Source organism: Rhea pennata, chromosome 26 (assembly GCF_028389875.1).
Source record: "Rhea pennata isolate bPtePen1 chromosome 26, bPtePen1.pri, whole genome shotgun sequence".
NCBI classification, from domain to species: domain Eukaryota; kingdom Metazoa; phylum Chordata; class Aves; order Rheiformes; family Rheidae; genus Rhea; species Rhea pennata.
In genome coordinates, this window is record NC_084688.1 from 1,442,009 (window position 1) to 1,460,684 (window position 18,676).

At 51.2% G+C, this 18,676-nt stretch overlaps 1 protein-coding gene across 1 annotated transcript; it reads right to left on the bottom strand.

The window, feature by feature from the left end:
• Positions 1–217: 217 nt before the first annotated feature.
• Positions 218–13,029, bottom strand: ORMDL3 (ORMDL sphingolipid biosynthesis regulator 3). Its single transcript, XM_062595705.1, has 4 exons — positions 12,954–13,029; positions 7,700–7,906; positions 5,941–6,092; positions 218–4,935 (listed from the first exon to the last, which is right to left on the bottom strand). The coding sequence occupies exons 2-4, from the start codon at positions 7,871–7,873 to the stop codon at positions 4,800–4,802; spliced, it is 462 nt and encodes a 153-aa protein (XP_062451689.1). The 5' UTR covers positions 7,874–7,906; positions 12,954–13,029; the 3' UTR covers positions 218–4,799.
• Positions 13,030–18,676: the final 5,647 nt, after the last annotated feature.

Below are 18,676 nucleotides of genomic sequence, written 5' to 3' on the forward strand. Positions count from 1 at the left end.
ACGTTGCCGTGTGTTGTCCTCCATTGTCACTAGGCAGGAGTTTGTGTGGTTTACCAGTGTGGTACCCTTCTAGGATTCGTGTAGTAGGCCGCAAGCTTTCTGCTTTACTGCAGTTTAGGATTTGGTGGCCTTGCAGTTGTCATGTCATGTTACTCATTTGCCACCCTTGTTTAACAGCAAAACCTGTCCATACAAAATTCAGGGAACAACATACAAGTTTTTACACGAATACTTGCTTTATTAGTTTCTCTTAGAATGCTGTACAAAGGAGTAATAAAAATATTCACACTTTAGTTTAGAAAGTTCTCTAGATGAGACTTTTGTATACACAGCAAAAAGGAGGGCTACTGGAAAAAAACCCTAAAACTATGTACAATGTGAAAATGTTCCATAAAAAACTAATTTAGCTTGCTTAAATTGATCCAGGGAGGATGGATACATACATACATACATACATACACACACTTGCATGCTTAAAATACATATTGTGGGCAATGATAAAGCAATGTAAGTCATAACAGGAAATATTAATGTGTTAACAATGATAACCCAGCTGCTGTCCCTTTTTCAAGGGCCAGTACCATGCTTTTATTAAAAATAATAATAAAAAAAGAAAAATACTCTGAAATTAAGTAGCCCTGGATCTCAGGGTATTATTATTATTTTTTTTTAAAAGGCTTTCTCCTGCAAAGTGTTGGGCTCCATGACATCTCGTTAGCTGTATTAAATGAATTGCAAGACATGATCCCTAATTCAGAAACAGGAAGCTGGTAATACTTGATTGTTTTGTGACTTTCCCTGGTGCAATGATTTTTGTACTGAGTAAGTACATAGTCTTAACAACAGCGTAGAGCAGCTTTTGCCCACAAGATTGGGCAAAGGGATGGTTTTTGCCAGTGCCTGTGAACTCATCTAGTGGTGCTTTTCAAAAACTTTCCTTTCTCCATCCACAGCAAAACAAAAATGAAAAGCATTTTTAAGTACATACTTGTCCATTCTTTGTTTCTCAGTCACACAATGGAGTCTGCCTTTAATTCTCCAGCTGAAGCTTACCCTAGTCACTGTGCAGGGAGCCAGTACAAAGCTTAGCAGAAAATGTCACCTGTGTTGTGATCAAAATCTCATTTAAAATCAGTAACAATCAGCTCTCTCTTTCAGGCAGGTACTTGGAGAAGATCCTGTGGTCTAGAAGAATTAATGGACAGTCTTTTCACTCACATTCTGGTTCTCTATGCAAAAGGTAGGCTTCACTCTTGTATCACTGCTATGCTAGCTGCAAATACAGTAGTGTCTGAAGGTCCCTCATCCTGTCTTTTATCCTGATGTTCCTTTTCTTTGAAGTGACTTATCCCATAGGAGTTTTAGTGTTTTGATTATCCTCTTTAACTTTTTTGTGTCCATGATTAGCCTTAGGACTAAACTCTTGTTTCTATAAAACAAAGATTAAAACAGAAGTAGTTTTGGTGCAGAGTTCCAGGAGACCCAAAACTCTGTTATTTTCACACTGTTGCAGTGGAGATAGTTAACAAGAAGTTAGGTCAGGTATAGCTTGTTGTCCTTGACACTGACAGGAAGGAGCCAGCCACAAAACTTGTGTATGAAGGTGGCTCAACCAGCAGTACCAGAGCTCTAAGTTAAACCTAACTTGCGTACACCTAGCAAGTAGCAATTGCAACTGTGGCTTAATTAAAATTAATCTGTGGCTTGTTTTCCATTTTTATTAGTTGTCATACTTACCCTGAAGATGGCATCTTAAGATTAATAGCTATTTGAACAATTATTGATCTGATAGGATCTTCCTTATCTAGATACTTAACATACTATGAAATTAAAATGAAATGTTTCTTCAGTTTTTACTCTTTTCCATATTTCTCCTGTTTTCATTTATACTTCACTTTATTGGACTAACTGTATGAGTCCAAGTTAACTTTCAGATATTCCATGGCAAAAATGTTGTGCCTATGTTGTAAAGAATGTAATTTGCCATGTAACTTCAAATATATATGTGTAATGGCTATTTTAATTCATTTCAGTGTGAACAAAGTAAATCAGAAAAGTTTGCTATTATAATTAAGGCTTTGTCTAACAAGAAATTTTAGGCTTTAGGAAATGCTCTTTTAAGAAGCTTGTAATCCCATTCTATTGTTTTGCAGTAAATCTTTAATTCAGCAAAATAGAATCAAATGTCCATAGTGTCAATTAAGAGTACAAATAATGTATGTTCAGATCCTCAGCTGTTGTAACAGCAAGGCCTTCAAAGAAGCTACAGCGCTGTATTTCATTATGAAAATCTGACCCTTAACTTCATTCTGCTGAGAATGTCAAAATTGATCTCATTTTGTGTAATGTGCATGTACTTGCAGAAGTACATATATCTGTTGGAATACTGTTTTTAAGCAAAAGTATCCTTGGTAAATCAATTGTTTTTGTTGCAGATAAGTGGATATCTCCCCCCCTCTCCCCCAGTTCTACCTAAGTAACTGAATTGTGCTCTTTCCTCTGGAGAAGATTTGCCAATAGCATGCACATTCCATGAGCTGTCAGACATTCAGATTTGTTAAGCACCATACAGTCTACATCATAGATATTGACTTTGCCATCCTGTTAAGAAAAGACTCTACAAATGTGAAGGTAGCAGTCCTTCTACAGGCATTCAAGACATTAAAATGACTAAGAAATCAACAGTATCAAAGATACTTAGCTGATTGAAGAACTAGCTCTAATTTGAAAACAATATTTTATTTAAAAAGTCATTGTCGAGTAGCTTAAAGAGTATATTAGCTTTAGGGTATATAGTACCTTAACTAAAGCAGCAATCTCTATGTCATTGTGGTTAAAAGGTTTTTTTTAAAAAAACAAACCAAGTTAGACATCTGTCAAACTCCCTTGCTGGAGAATAGCGCTCAGGTATCAAGCCAGACTCACTCTTCTGTCTATCTTCTCAAGAGCTTCCTTTTCACTTAAAATATTTCCATTTCAAACATGTTGGATAATGCTTCTCTAGGTATTACAACAGCCCTCTGAGACACATATAAGTTTTTTTTTTTTTTCCTTTCTCTACAGCAGTCTGACAGTAAATCTGAGACAGAAGTAAAACAGCTTGCCCAAAATTATGCATGGAGTATTACTAGACCTTATATGCAAACTTGAAGTTCTTCTGTCTCTATCCTTTGCTGAGACCATCAAGTCATCAGTATTCACTCTGTTGCCCACTGACCTCTATGGCTATACTTGGCTAATGCAGGAACAAAAATACCATATTTAAAATGTTTATATTGTTGTCAAAAATGTGAGATAATATAAGCACTAAGACAACAAAAATACAGGCTTTCCGGGGGAAGCATGAGGAATAACACATTTCAACCAGCACACAACCCAAAATAAAAACCTACTGCTTTGTGAACAATAGAAAGACCTCTCAACCAGGAGATCTAAACCTGCAAACCTATTTTATTTAGGTGGATAATTTTATGGGGAGAAAGCTTAATACTATTTCTGTACTAAATCATCAGTTATCTTCAGTGACCTATTACATTCTTCTGTTGGTCAATTCAGTTAGCTGTCTGCTGCTGGTGCTATTTGTTAGTACAGCTGTCCTACAGCTCCCTTACCTTTCCAGTGGTCATTTGAGGGCCAGGGGATGCTGCTGCAGTACTTTGGCAAGACATTGTGCATAGAGGACAAACTTCCAGGTTAAGTCAGAAATCAAACACTTTCCCTGGTGAGAAGTGAGATGCTGAGTTAAGTCCACAGCTAACTGGAGAACTGGCAGATGTTGGTAACGTACATAAACCTGGGAGGCCAAGTTGCTGGCTGGAGGAGAAAAATTCCAATCACAGCCATTAACTGCCTGTATCAAGCAGCCATCTGTGTCTCATTTGGCCTATACCTGTCAGTCTTCAGTTTCTGGCATCCTTATACAATCTCCATGTACCAAGTAGCTCAGTGACACTTCTAGTTGATCATTAGAATAACTTGCACCCTGCCCCTTAATCCAGACGCTCACAGTGAGCAGTCAGGTAGTGCTCAAGAGTGCTTTAAAATGGGTTGTTTAGGGTGGGGAGCAAAGTTACTCAGATTCTGGTATGAGCTGAAAATAACCAGCATGATTTAGGGTCTGATTAGGACTTTTCCCCTGAACTACATGAATGGTACCATAGAAAACTGAAAACTCTGTCAAACTGCAGGTCGTTCCTTCCTGTATTCTTCTCAGTAAAAGAATTTCCTTTCTCAGTGGGATAAAGGTTTTAAAATAAAAATCTGTCATTTTCTTCTCCCTCACTCCCCACCCAAATATGAAATCCTTACCCTAAAAACAATCAAGTATTGGGAAAGTCTGGCTGTATCCCTTTGAATTTCCCCACATATCGCTTAAAGCACCTAGCTTCAGAAAGGGAAACATATTCTAAAGTGCATTTACCACAGCAATAGTACCAGCACTAGAAGCTTTTCCCCTCATCCCTGTACTTTTCATTCAGTCTCTGGGATAGATGAAAATCTCCCCAGAATTCATCATCTTTGTACCTTGAAGTCTCAGTGTATCTGCATCTACTTGATGACACTGGAATAAAAGAAATCCAGCATCATGTATCCTGCTCTGCACTAAACTCTACTCTGGAGCTTGTTTAGATTTATTGGGCATGAGGATCCAGCATGCGGTATATGTCTATTGGATACTGCATTTAAACAGCCGCCATGAAACTATATCCCAGTGTGCATGAGGGTGAAGAAAACAGGACTAAAGAGAAGGAATTTCCCCCTCTCCCCTGCTCCTCTTCAATTCATTCCATCCAAGCAGTTCAGTACTTGTTGATCCCAAAGATCCGGACTCCATGAAACTGGGGCAGTTTGGGAATCAGGACACTCATAAGAGAGATGGTGTTGATTATGAAGTGTATCCGGTCATACTTTGTGTAAAAGCTCGTTAGAAAATACCTGGAAAGGAGGGGAACAAAAAGAGGAAGATGAATTACAGCAGCTATGGTTTCCAGTCTTCCTTATGGCTCCCAGAAGCATAAAGATACCTTCAAATAAACGATCAGTTATAGCTTCCCTCGCTCCTTGGGTGAATTGCCCCACAAAACCAGACCTTCTATATGGATGCAATAACTGGCTTAGGAACATGGGGGGAAGACCCTGGATTTGACAAACCATAGATTTGGGGGCAGAAACACTGCTCATTAGTTTCCTTTCTTTGGTTTTCTCTCTCTTGAAGGAGGGAAGAATAGCTTCCAACTGTCCTTCCAGCCTCTTCAGCATTAAAAACAGTCTGATACTGTCTTCTGTGTCTTTGAGTCAGAAAAACAGACAATATCATGCAGAAACCAGGCAGGGCAAGATCACTTCTCACTGTAGTGATCGCATTTTTTTTTCCTCAGGTTCTCCATTCTTTCATATACCTGTTTTCCTAAGCCTATAGCTGACCTCCTCTGGGACAAGACCCATACTTTTGTTTCATTCCTATTCGGCAGCTATTATCATAGGATTCTAGTCCACAACAGGCTCTTAAGTATTATTAGAGTCTATGAAAACATGTTCACTAATAGCCCAGCAATGCACAGCGTACTGGACCATAGAACAGCATAGATCTGTACTGATCTATCTAGAAGTACTTTATGAGCATTAACTCAGGTTGCAGAGGACCCCAAAGCAAGCTGGAGACTGTTCTCCGAAACATTTAGTCTGACAGTGGCCAGGAAGAGTATTGGCGTAAGCACGTTATACTAGTCCTATACATATCAATTATACTAGCTAAATACATTTGTTAGTATATTGCTTTAAAAGCAGAACTGGAGAAGGGAGTGGAAAAGAGTTGTTGTGTTGTTTTGTTTTGTTTTTTTTGAGGGTGGTACAGTGTTTTCTTTTCCCAAGGCAGCACGTTCAACAGCAGCATTGATTAGTACAGGCACGTGAGAAGCTTAACTGCCCTGAAGTACTCACAGTACAATGGGCATGATGGTCAGGAACTTGCGCGATGCTGTGAACTGCACGCCGTAGTCCATCTGCTCCCAGTGCGTGAGCAGCCGAGCCTTCCCTTGATCTGGGGTCTCAAAAGGCGTTCCTTTCACGGTATGTAGGAAGATGTACATACTCTGTAGCAAATACAAATGCAGCCTGAAGCACACCACCAGAGAGAGTTCAGCTTCAGCAAGAACAGGACAGTTGTGAAGGAGAGGTCAGACTGGCAGCTTGCACCGGCACGCTGTTCCGCTAGAGGGACACGTTACCGTCCCTGGAAAGCGTCCTCTCGCTGACAGCAGCTAATGCAGCCGCAAAGCTAAGGAGGAAGACTGCCGCCTGGGGCTGGCTCAAACTTAGCTGTTAGCACTGGAGGCCTCTCAGTCAGCTCCTGGGCATAAACAACATGACAGCGTTTGGATCTCTGGGACTGGGATATTAGCACAGGCTCGTTGTACCATGAAACAGCAATGATAAATGCTTTTAAAAGGTGTTGGTAGACTTGTAGGTAAAAAGGGTCTGTTTCTATTCTAATTACAAGTTAACTTCTTGAAGCGGAACATGAGTTACAGATAAGCAGCAACTGTCTGGCTAAGTTAGGCATGTTCGTTAAATGTGGTTATTGCTGGCCTTTTAAACTCCTTTCTGGTCCCAGGAGGGGCACAAGACCCAGGGAAGGGAGGAGAAGAGGATCTGGATGAAAAGGAGGCAGCATTTGTGCAGAACTCAGCCCCCAACAGCTCCAGTTGTGTGGGGGGTGGGGTGAGGGGGGGTTTGTTTTGTCTTGTTTTTCCTAGAGACATGGATAACAAGCATGAGGGTCCCCAATAAGTGGGGCATTTCTGACTCCTAGTCTTAGCCTGAGATGCTATTTAAAATAAAGGATACAAAATCTATTGCTGCATCTGTGTGAAGTAATATGGCTCTCTTGCTGGAGGGTGAATTGCTGCCTGGAGGTCTGCTCTTAGCTCTAGAACGCAAGCATGTTAAGACTTGCACAAGAGAATGGCAGAGGCATAGAAGTGAGCCATTAAACAGACCACGGTTTTTCCTCTACTCGCTAGGAAAGGTTTTACTGAGTGACTGCAGCTTTTCCAGGGCACAGCAAAGGACATCACTGTATAAACAGAGCAGATCCTGGCATCACAAATAGCCTTGGTAGACTGTGTTCCTGGCTGCAGCACGCACATCTGTCAGGCTGTGCACACCTGTACAGATCTAGCCTGACACAGATGAACATTCATTTAGGTACCTGATCCTCAGAAGAAGCAAATCTGTTCCTGAACTAATCTTTCATTTTAAGGTGAACAGATTGGTTTGATTTTTAATCTTGTTTTTTACTCTGAGGCCAATTCAGTTTTATTGTATCAACCAAAGTGAAAGCTGCCATGCTAGCTTCTGGGGCCTGTAAAATCTATTCCTCTGTTACCTCTACACCTCTGTTAAGGTGGACACAGCAAAGGGACCTGCCATGCAGGCAAATCAGTTCAGCGTCCCCTCTGAGCAACCTTACCAGATGTTCGGTGCCTCATCAGCACCTGAGCTGATTTTAATATATGACCTAGAGGCAAAGGTGCAATGTGAGGAGTGGAGGTTGAGTAAGCCAGCCCATGTCTTTGGAAATGCAGAAAAAGAAATAGTTTCAACAGGATCTTACTCGATCTCTCACAAGAACAGCTGGTGCTGAGAGACTCACATCTGCATGCCCCAGGAAATCAAGCCAACCGTGCCATTCCCTTACCATGTTGTGAATGATGTTAGTAAGAGTCCAAACCACAGGAACACTGAAGAAGGGGATACTCAGGAGTACGACGTGCAGCAGGCCAATTCCAAGGACGTAGGATAACCAGATGCCCCGGCTGTTCATGACACGGGTGTTGGGGTTCACCTCGCTGTGCGCTGTTCCTACATTCATGTTGGCTTTTATGTTAATCAGGCACTCCTGAAACTAAACCAGAGCCAAGTTAGTACTTAGATTTTGGTAATCTCTCTACGTTACTCAGCTAAGAGTAGCTTGGGTGGAGCACTCTGCTGTTAAGCAAACCTGAGTTCTGTTGCGGTTGCTATAAAAATCACAAGTCAGTTCACTTCTCTGCAACTTATTATTTCCATTTGTAGAGCTGACATTTCTGAGAGGAAGCTAAATCCAGGAACAGCTGGGATTTGGGAATAATGTGTGGGAAGCTTGTCTGTGACAGGAGCTACTTGTGATCTGCTGAAATGTCTTCTTGGAACCAAGATGTCAAGGTTCAATCCCACGATTGCCTGAGAAAACTCAGACAAATATTTGAAGCACTTTCAAAGTCACCCTGACAGCGTTAATCATGGAAGCACTTACACATGAAGCTACTTATATGTTTATAGGTTCAGCACACCTTAAACTCAGAAAAAAAGCACGAGTCTTTGCAGAATAAAGGTATAACAGCTATATAATGACAGAACTCTCCATTGCTTCCACTGATTTATTAGGGTTCTGCATAGCTCTAGGAGATTGCTGGTCTCCTTGTCTAGGTTACATGTTTTGCCTTCCAATTTAAGACTTAAGAAAAGAGTAACAAAAAGTTCTGCATTGGGAAGGAGAGAGATTCTTCTTTAGCAGCAGAAAATAAGTTGGAGATAACAAGGAAGACTATTGGGAGTATATTTTAGTAGCAAGAGCTGCAGACAGCTCTTGTTCTACCTGGAAGGAATAGATGCCATGGAGGAGAAATGCACAGAGAAATTTTTCTGAACAATCCCAGGAGGAAGAAGCAAGACAGCATTATCCTTTCAGATAGCAAACAGGTAGCAACACCAGTCTTTGGAATGGTGCCCTGGGACTATGGACAATGCAGGTATCAGAATGGGTTTTTATATTGCTGCCGTGATAACTAGCACTAGCAGAAAGACAAGGTGTCTGGCATAGCAGTTTTCAGGGATTACAAGAAATAGCACAGTGGGGAAATAACTGAAAAGTAGAATACTTTTACATTGAGATGAGGGAAAACCTTCCATAAAATCATCTTTGCCCATGTCCCAGAGAAGAGCAGCGTCATTAGATAATGCACTGTTTTCCTTGTTGTACAGATGACCAGCAAGGCAAGGGCTTTCCCCTCCTCCCTCTGATGTCTAGGCCTTGTGTTTTTGCTGCTTTGGTTCCCACAGCTGGAAGACTGAGTTGCTGTTCTCTCTAGCTCTCACAGTCTTTGGTCTCTGGAGGCGAGTCCCAGCCAGATCTAACATTATGCTCTGTATGTCACTGCCAGCTGTTCTGAGTTTCCTTATAGAGTGCTGGGTCTGGCTTCTTTCAGAAACGGGTGCTCTTTCCCGTCCCTGCCCAGAGCTAGTACACAAAGCAAATACTTGATTCTGCAGCGCCTGGTATGCACAGTATAACTTTCAAGCCTCTCTCAGCTGCACTTGCGGCTGTTACTCAGTGTTGCAGGCAGCTGTTGCGAGATAGAGCTGCTAGGTGAGCAGAACAGATGCTCACCCACCTCTCCTACTCAGGCATCAGGTTGTTTATTTCTGGAGAAGGCTTTTGTTTCACTACCAAAACACAGACTGCAGGTTTGCAGATTGCTTGGCTTCTTTTCACTTGTCTCCTGGGTCAAAGGATATCAGCTGCTGGAGATTGCAGGTGAAGGTTGAAGCTTGTTCTGAAAACAGGACTTGGAGCCAAAAAGTTCAGCACTCCAATCCTAGCTGAGAAACTAAACCCCATCTTAAATCTGGTGCAATTCCTAAAGGTTTTCAAAAGAAAATCTAGGAGTTGCAGTGAAGCATAACGAGTGCTTCAAAAATGTCGTGTTGTTGCAAAAGAAGGCAAACACCAGTGTGGAACGTATAAACAGGAGTACTGTTTGCCAGACATATGAAATTATTCTCCTAGATATTGTTAACTCCTCAGCCAGAACACAGTCCAGTTCTAGGAGCAGCTGGATAGAGTCCAGGGGAAAGCAACGCGAATGAAGAGAGGTGAGGAAAAACATGACCTGCAAGGACAGACTGAAGGAAATGGGTTGTTTAGTCTAGAGAACACTCAAGAGAGATGTGATGAATAGTTTTCAAATCCTTACAGATAGCTGCGAAGAGAAAGGGATAAATTGTTGTAGTGGAGTTAACTGCACAATGGAGATTCAGAGCAGCTTTATAAAGCAAAAAGACAGTGTGATGTTGGGATGGATTGCCTATGGAAAGTGATCAGTCTCCTTCATTGGATGTTTTAAAATCATGTTTCATAAAAAATGCAAAAAAATACTAAAATTTCTCTTTGGAATTGGAGGTTGACTAGGTCATCTCTCAGTGGCCCTTCTGGCTCCCCTTCTTTTTTTTGAAATCATGCTGTTATCCAAAGACTGCTGAAGTTAACAAACCTGATGTTTAGAGGTGCAACAAGGACATTTAGTAATAAAGTGGAATTTCCATTTGAGGACAATCACTAGTCTGATTTTCAAAAAATGATGAGCAGATTCTACTTGGTCCCATCTACAAACTAGGGCAGTTGCAAGTCTGAAGCTGGGTGACAAAGAAGAAGAATGACCAAACTTAGAAGCTGTAGTTGGAGCAATTCCCCTCCCCATACCTCAGTTTTCTTGCCTATACAAATGAGGATTATACAGATGAAACTAGTATAGATAGCATAAATGTTAATTTGTTCTTGCAAGAGAGCTTTGGGGGAGGTCAAGCATTAGGTCATATGATTAGGATAATTTTGCATGCTTCTCTAATTCTGTCCTCCCCCAGTTTAAAAATATTTCATCTGTGAATCTTTTCTATTTCTTGATCGATGTTTGCAGCCCTTGCACAAGCTCTTTGCTCACACACTTTAGATTGCACATAGAGCTTTGCACATTATTGCAAAAGCCTAGCTGAGAGTCTGAGCTCTTAAAGCTCAGATCCCTACCCCCATCCCAGACCTCATGGTATTTGCTTTCTAATTTTACACTGGGGATTTGTTCACCTGCAGGAAAAACAAGGCAAAACACAAAAGCAGGAGGAACTCCAACTCCACCCCTAGAGCAGATGGCGGCTAAGCTGCGCTTTCCCAGTTGTGCAGCAGTTTTTTGGGACAGAAAAGCTTTAATGTTTCATCAGACTGAGTGTGAAGGTCAGGACTGCATTGACGTTGGACAGTGTCCATCCAAGGAGGGGAAAAGTCGTAACTGTGGTCAGACACAAACAAAACGTTGCCGTAGAGGAGCTGAACCTTTCCTGTCTGCCCAGTCCTTTGCAACTCAGTCTACTGACTTCCCTTGCATTCCCACCCACCGCTGCACGAGCTCCCTCTTGGTCTTAGGCACCCCACAACTTTTTGGGGAAAGCAAGGCTTTTGTTCTGGGGTTCAGAGCAAGCATTGGCAGGGCCGTCAGTTCAGCACCTCACGTGACAGCACCTCCCCTCTTCTAAGAAAAGGGGGAACAAAACAGCACCAAGAGTTTGGCACTTGCTTTGTCACCAGGCAGCTGCTGGCAAACTCTCAATCTCTGGCAAAAATTGTGCTACTAACACCTCAAGGTAGAGTTCTTCCTCACCTTTTCTTGCTCCCAGAGGTACATAACCACCGTCTGTCTGTTCCTGTCCCCAATAAATGCGTGCCAGTGACATCACTCTTCCCTCGGTCATATCCCCGGGGGCACCTCCAGGCAGCAACTCACCGCGGGGCCCAGAGCGGCGGCCTGAGCCCTGCACCGTCTGCCTGAGCCCGGGCAGCTGGCCACTTCCCTTTGCACGCAGCCTCCTAGCTCCTCTGCTGCTCGCTGGACTGAGATATGCTTGCGCAGGAACTTTCACTATAGATGCAACTAGTGCAATAGGTGCTTATCTTGGTCGATCTTTCTAATGTTCCCAGAACAGAAGCGACTATGATCCGACTGAGCAGCTGAGGAGCCGAGATCACTATCTCGGGCAGCAATCGCAATCGCCCTTTCCCAAGCAAATAAATATTTTAAACCCTTCTTTGTGAGATGGCATCAGTGTTTGAACTGGAGTCTCAAGTACACCAAAGATTTTAGTGAACATTGCTGTATTTAAAGGGAGCTGATGGGTGACAGGTCTGGCTGATTATATTAGACTAGTGCAGCATTCCTTTGTATTCCAGTCCTACCTGGAGTCACTGATAGAATTTAGCAAGTCTGAGCCCCCAAAGCTGCCCATTCCCTCCTCACAAAGCCAAGACGGCTTGCAGCAGCAATATGAGAGCCTACAGCATAGAAATGAGGCAGGGCTGCAAAACAGGGGCTCCGGAGCTGAGGCCCGACTCTAGGGACCGGAGATGGCAATGAGGCCAAATTAATGCAGGCAGCAGAAACATGAGCAATCCCAGATGATAATGTGAGCAGCTGGATCTCTACTTCCCTTTCAACCTTGTCTGCTAAATTTAGAAGGGAAGTTTAGACATGAAGAGAACTCTACAAGTTAGATTTTTCTAGGCTCACATGGACGTAGGCTCAGGATCCCCCGTGTCCCGGACCCCGTATGACTAAAACCAAAGGCCGGGCCCCCGCCCCAAAGAAGCACGGGCGACACGGAGCAACTGCGTGGAGGGACCTATGCCCCAGGGCCCTTCCAGCGCCGCTCGCGAGGCCGGCGAAAGGGGAACGAGCGCCCGGCCCGGAACGGCCGCGCTGCCGCCGCCCGAGCGCCGGGGCCCCGCCACGCTCCTCCGCGCCCCCGGCCCCGGGCCGCCCCGCAGCCCCCGGGGCAGCGGAGGAGCCGCGGCGGCTGCCCCCGCCCGAGCCTGCGGGCTGCGGGGGTGTCCGCCCCGCTGCCCCGCTCTCGGGGCCCGGAGCCCTCCCGCTGCGGGCCCGGGGAGGGAGGCGGCGGGGCTGGGGCTGGGGCTGGGGCTGGTGGCGGGGATCGGCTCGGCGCCACCTGCCCCCGCTCCGCCGAGCGCGGGGAGGCGCCGGCGCCGTAACCCGGGCCGGCCCCGAGCGGCGGGGGCGCCGCGCCTCCCCCGCCCCCCCGGCCCGCGCAGGGGTGGCGGGGCCCGGGGCGCCGCGCCGGCCCGCACTCACCGCTGCAGGGCGCCGCTCCGCTCGGCGCGGCGGGCCGGCGCTCCCCGGTGCGCCCCGCCGCCCCGGCTGCGCTCCCGGCGGGCGCCGCGGCGCGGCACGGCACGGCACGGCACGGCACGGCACGGCGCGGCCCGCCCCGCCGCCGCGGCACGCCGGGAGCTGTAGTCCCGAGCGAGCGGCCGGCGCTCCCCGAGCCACCGGCGGCGGTGGCGGCGGGCCGGGCACGGTGCGCTGCCGCTGTGGTCAGCGGTGGTGGAGCCCTCCGAGTGGCAGGGATCCGAGCGGGGGTCTCCAGGGAAACCCTCTAGGAGCAGGGATCTGAGCTGGGGTCTCCAGGGAAACCCTTGCTAGGAGCGGGGATCCGAGCTGGGGTCTCCAGGGAAACCCTCTAGGAGCAGGGATCTGAGCTGGGGTCTCCAGGGAAACCCTCTAGGAGCAGGGATCCGAGCAGGGGTCTCCCGGGAAACCCTTGCTAGGAGCAGGGATCTGAGCTGGGATCTCCAGGGAAACCCTCTAGGAGCAGGGATCTGAGCTGGGGTCTCCAGGGAAACCCTCTAGGAGCAGGGATCTGAGCGGGGGTCTCCAGGGAAACCCTCTAGGAGCAGGGATCCGAGCGGGGATCTCCAGGGAAACTCTCTAGGAGCAGGGATCCGAGCGGGGGTCTCCAGGGAAACCCTCTAGGAGCAGGGATCTGAGCTGGGGTCTCCAGGGAAACACTCTAGGAGCGGGGATCCGAGCAGGGGTCTCCAGGGAAACCCTTGCTAGGAGCAGGGATCTGAGCTGGGATCTCCAGGGAAACCTTCTAGGAGCAGGGATCCGAGCTGGGGTCTCCAGGGAAACCCTCTAGGAGCGGGGATCCGAGCAGGGGTCTCCCGGGAAACCCTTGCTAGGAGCAGGGATCTGAGCTGGGATCTCCAGGGAAACCCTCTAGGAGCAGGGATCTGAGCTGGGGTCTCCAGGGAAACCCTCTAGGAGCAGGGATCTGAGCTGGGGTCTCCAGGGAAACCCTCTAGGAGCAGGGATCTGAGCTGGGATCTCCAGGGAAACCCTCTAGGAGTAGGGATCCGAGCTGGGGTCTCCAGGGAAACCCTCTAGGAGCAGGGATCTGAGCTGGGGTCTCCAGGGAAACCCTCTAGGAGCGGGGATCCGAGCAGGGGTCTCCAGGGAAACCCTTGCTAGGAGCAGAGATCCGAGCGGGGGTCTCCAGGGAAACCCTCTAGGAGCAGGGATCCGAGCTGGGGTCTCCAGGGAAACCCTTGCTAGGAGCAGGGATCTGAGCTGGGATCTCCAGGGAAACCGTCTAGGAGCAGGGATCTGAGCTGGGGTCTCCAGGGAAACCCTTGCTAGGAGCAGGGATCTGAGCTGGGGTCTCCAGGGAAACCCTTGCTAGGAGCAGAGATCCGAGCTGGGGTCTCCAGGGAAACCCTCTAGGAGCAGGGATCTGAGCTGGGGTCTCCAGGGAAACCCTCTAGGAGCAGGGATCTGAGCGGGGGTCTCCAGGGAAACCCTTGCTAGGAGCAGGGATCTGAGCTGGGGTCTCCAGGGAAACCCTTGCTAGGAGCAGGGATCCGAGCGGGGGTCTCCAGGGAAACCCTCTAGGAGCAGGGATCTGAGTTGGGGTCTCCAGGGAAACCCTCTAGGAGCGGGGATCCGAGCAGGGGTCTCCAGGGAAACCCTTGCTAGGAGCAGGGATCTGAGCTGGGATCTCCAGGGAAACCCTCTAGGAGCGGGGATCTGAGCTGGGGTCTCCAGGGAAACCCTTGCTAGGAGCAGGGATCCGAGCTGGGGTCTCCAGGGAAACCCTCTAGGAGCAGGGATCTGAGCTGGGGTCTCCAGGGAAACCCTTGCTAGGAGTAGGGATCTGAGCTGGGATCTCCAGGGAAACCCTCTAGGAGCAGGGATCTGAGCTGGGGTCTCCAGGGAAACCTTTGCTAGGAGCAGGGATCTGAGCTGGGGTCTCCAGGGAAACCCTCTAGGAGCAGGGATCTGAGCTGGGGTCTCCAGGGAAACCCTCCTAGGAGCAGGGATCTGAGCTGGGGTCTCCAGGGAAACCCTCTAGGAGCAGGGATCTGAGCTGGGGTCTCCAGGGAAACCCTCTAGGAGCAGGGATCTGAGCTGGGGTCTCCAGGGAAACCCTCTAGGAGCAGGGATCTGAGCTGGGGTCTCCAGGGAAACCCTCTAGGAGCGGGGATCTGAGCTGGGGTCTCCAGGGAAACCCTCTAGGTGCAGAGATCTGAGCTGGGGTCTCCAGGGAAACCCTCTAGGAGCAGGGATCTGAGCTGGGGTCTCCAGGGAAACCTTTGCTAGGAGTAGGGATCTGAGCTGGGGTCTCCAGGGAAACCCTCTAGGAGCAGGGATCTGAGCTGGGGTCTCCAGGGAAACCCTCTAGGAGCAGGGATCTGAGCTGGGGTCTCCAGGGAAACCCTCCTAGGAGCAGGGATCTGAGCTGGGGTCTCCAGGGAAACCCTTGCTAGGAGCAGGGATCTGAGCTGGGGTCTCCAGGGAAACCCTTGCTAGGAGCAGGGATCTGAGCTGGGGTCTCCAGGGAAACCCTCTAGGAGCAGGGATCTGAGTTGGGGTCTCCAGGGAAACCCTCTAGGAGCAGGGATCTGAGCTGGGGTCTCCAGGGAAACCCTCTAGGAGCAGGGATCCGAGCTGGGGTCCCAAAGGAAACCCTCTAGGAGGAGGAGGTCTTGAAGGGAAGTGCCCCTCTCCCCCCGCCGCGTGTTGTGGCTGCTCTGGCAGCAGCGCCAGCCTGGCCCCTCGGCGGTCCGCGAGCCGGGGTGCTGTGGAGGAGCAGCCCCAGTGAAACGCTCCGGCTGGCAGGAACGCCTCTGCCCCAGCTGTGCGCGCTGCGAGGCTCACGTTCAGCGGGGCGCTTACACCCGGCTCGGCGAGGGTCGCTTCCCTGCCCTGCTGCCACTGGAGCTCTTCCCGCTGGGAAACCTCAGCCCCACAGCAGCACACACGTGTGAGTAGTGTGTGCAAGCAGGCGGTGCGCACCGCTGGGACGCTGGGGCCACGGGCGGGGGCTGGGAGCTCTGGATTCCTCCGCTTGTGCGTCGGGGAGACCATCTGGCCCCGTCTTTGTTTGCACCACGATCAAAGCTGATAGCGTGGTGCTGCCACGGCCCCTCGGTGTGCGCAGCCATCTGTGCAGGGCTTTGTGTGCGCCGGCAGCCGCGAGCTCTTCCTCCGAGGAGCGGCAGAGGGTGCAGCGCCGACGCTGAATGGCGACGCGGCTTTGTGCTGGAAACCACCCGGCCAGGAGCTGCTGTGCTGCCGGGTCCCGTGGGGGTCCCGAACCTGAGCCCCGGCAGGAGCACGGGCTCCGCTGCCCCGTGAGCGCCCGCGCTGCGCTGCTGAGCTGCTCTCTCCGTGCGCACATCGCCCGAGCGGCGCGGCCGGGGTTGCCCAGAGCTCCCCCGGCTTTATAGGGCCGCTCACAGCTCTACCGGTTCCCTCTGCGGCCGCTCTGCCCAGCCGCTCTGGAGTTTCGCTTTAGCCCGGGTGGGTTTCCAGTGCTCACTGCACATGGCCCCGTCTGGATTCAGTGCCGCGGCTCTAGGCCTGAGCTGACCCGGCGGGTGGTTGTGTGCCGGCTGGGCCAGGCTGGGGTGCCGAGACCCTGCCGGCTGCCAGGGCTGGGGCTGCCTGCTTGTCACACGCTGGCCTCGTGCTGCTGGCATGGAGGTTGCTTCCCGGAGCCAGAGATCTCCCCGTGGCAGCTGCTGCTGGAGGGCCTTGGCAGGGGCCAGGCACGGTGGGGCAGAGGATGCGCGGGCACGGTTAAAGCCCTGCTGGTCCAGCTGCCAGGCCGAGACCCTCCGGCGGGGCAGGAGAGCCCGATCCCTGCCCTCTCCCGCCGGGGTGCCCTCGCAGGGACGGCAGGGTGAGGCGCGGGGATGCCGGCGAGCGGAGGCGGGGGATCCCGCGGGAGCTGGGATGGCGAGGCGCGGTGCGGGGATGCCGGCGAGCGGAGGCGGGGGATCCCGCGGGAGCTGGCCCTGCTTTGCAGGAGAGACACGCACGCACGGCACGGTCTATTTTTATCCCTGCTCCTGCCTGACTGAGCAGATCCCTCTGCACGGTGACATCTAATTTAGCAGCTTCCCTGCACCCCGCTGACTCTGCACGTGAGGGGGAAGCTCAATGCGACAGCTATTTTTATATCCCCATAAATATTAATCCCTTTCAATGATGCAGCAGGCAGCCTCTCTCGCTGTCGGCGTGTGAGCGCGGTGAGGGGACCTGCTCCCTCGGCTCCCCAGCCCAGATTCACCCACCCCAGGAACCCGGGCATCCGGGGGCAGGAGGGGTTCCCCGGGGGGGATCCGGCCCCCTCCCGCTCCACGGGCCGGGCCCACGGCTGCCGTGACTGCAGCTCCCCCTGCTCTCCGCAGGGCCGGTCCCGCGTGGTTTGCCAGGCCTCGCTCGCTCTCGGATGAGGATGAGGATGGCCGTGCTCCCTCCTGCTCTCCTGGGCTCTCGGTCCTGCTGCCGAGTCAATACTGGGCTATATTTAGCACGGCGGTGGCAGCGAGGAGCCGGTGCTGGCTATTTTTAGCCGGCCCTGCTGCGGTTGCAGCTGGAGGCTCCCGGTGCGGGGTCGTGCTGCACTGCAGGCTCCAGGTTGTCAGGCAGCCGCTGTGGCTCCACGGGGCCGGGGGAGGCTGGGTGCCCCCAGCCCCGGGACCCCCGTGAGTGCCGGCTGCGCAAAGGCCCTGCGTGGGCACGTGCCACTGACCTGCTGCCCTGACTCTGCTGCCTCTCCGGGTCGCAGCATGAGCAGACCAAGCTCCCCAGGTCTCACCGGGAACGCAGGTGCCCGCCAGCGTCTGCCGGGCTGCCTGAGCTCCCCGACGCCCGCGAGCCGCGGCCGCGCTGCCGGTGGCTGTGTCGTCTCCGGAGCCAGCCCTGCGCTGCCGTAGCAGCACCTTCGCGCGCTCCCCGGCAGCGCTGGGACCTCTGATGAGGGCTCGAGGGCCGCTCCGCTCTGCAGCCCGGGGGGGACGGATGGGTGCGCACTGCCTGGAGACCTCCAGCCTCGGAGCCCACGGACAGCCCCGTGGGCCAATGCCGTCCCTGGGCTGCGGACGCGGCAGACCCAGGGCACGTCCTGCTGGTGAAATCCCTAAGCAAAGGTGGCCAAGAGCGAACTGCAGCTCGCCCGCTGCCGGCACCTCGTCGCGGAGCACCCCGCCTGCGCGGCGCCCTGCCCAAACCCGGCCTCCGCCCTGGCTCCAGCAATGGGCCGGCTGGCTGGGCTACCCTGAGAGCCGGCCCCAGGGCTTCGCTTGAACGCCGGCCCTCAGTGCGGGGATGAGGACCGGTCCCCCCGCGTGCACAGACCCTCGCCGGCGGCATGGCCCCACGCTGCCCGGCGCTGCGCCCGGCTGTGCTCCTGCGGCACCGCGCGCCCGGCTCTGCCCTCAGCTGGGCCCGAGTGCGGGAGTGGGGGTCCCCGGTGCCCAGCAGCGCTGCTCCAAGGGGATGTGGTGCTGGCGGGCGCTGGGCCAGGGCAGAGGGCTGGGGGTCTCAGCGGGGCCCGTACCGCGGCTGGTTAGTGAGGGGCAGCGCGGGGGTCCCGGGAGAGCGTCGGGAAGCGCCGTGCCCAGGGCTGCGCCCGGCTCCAGCCCTGCCTCGCTCGGGGCCTGGCTGCGCCTCTCTCCCGTCAGGTTTTGTTCTCCTAATTGATCCGAGATCCAGGCCAGGCGCCTCGT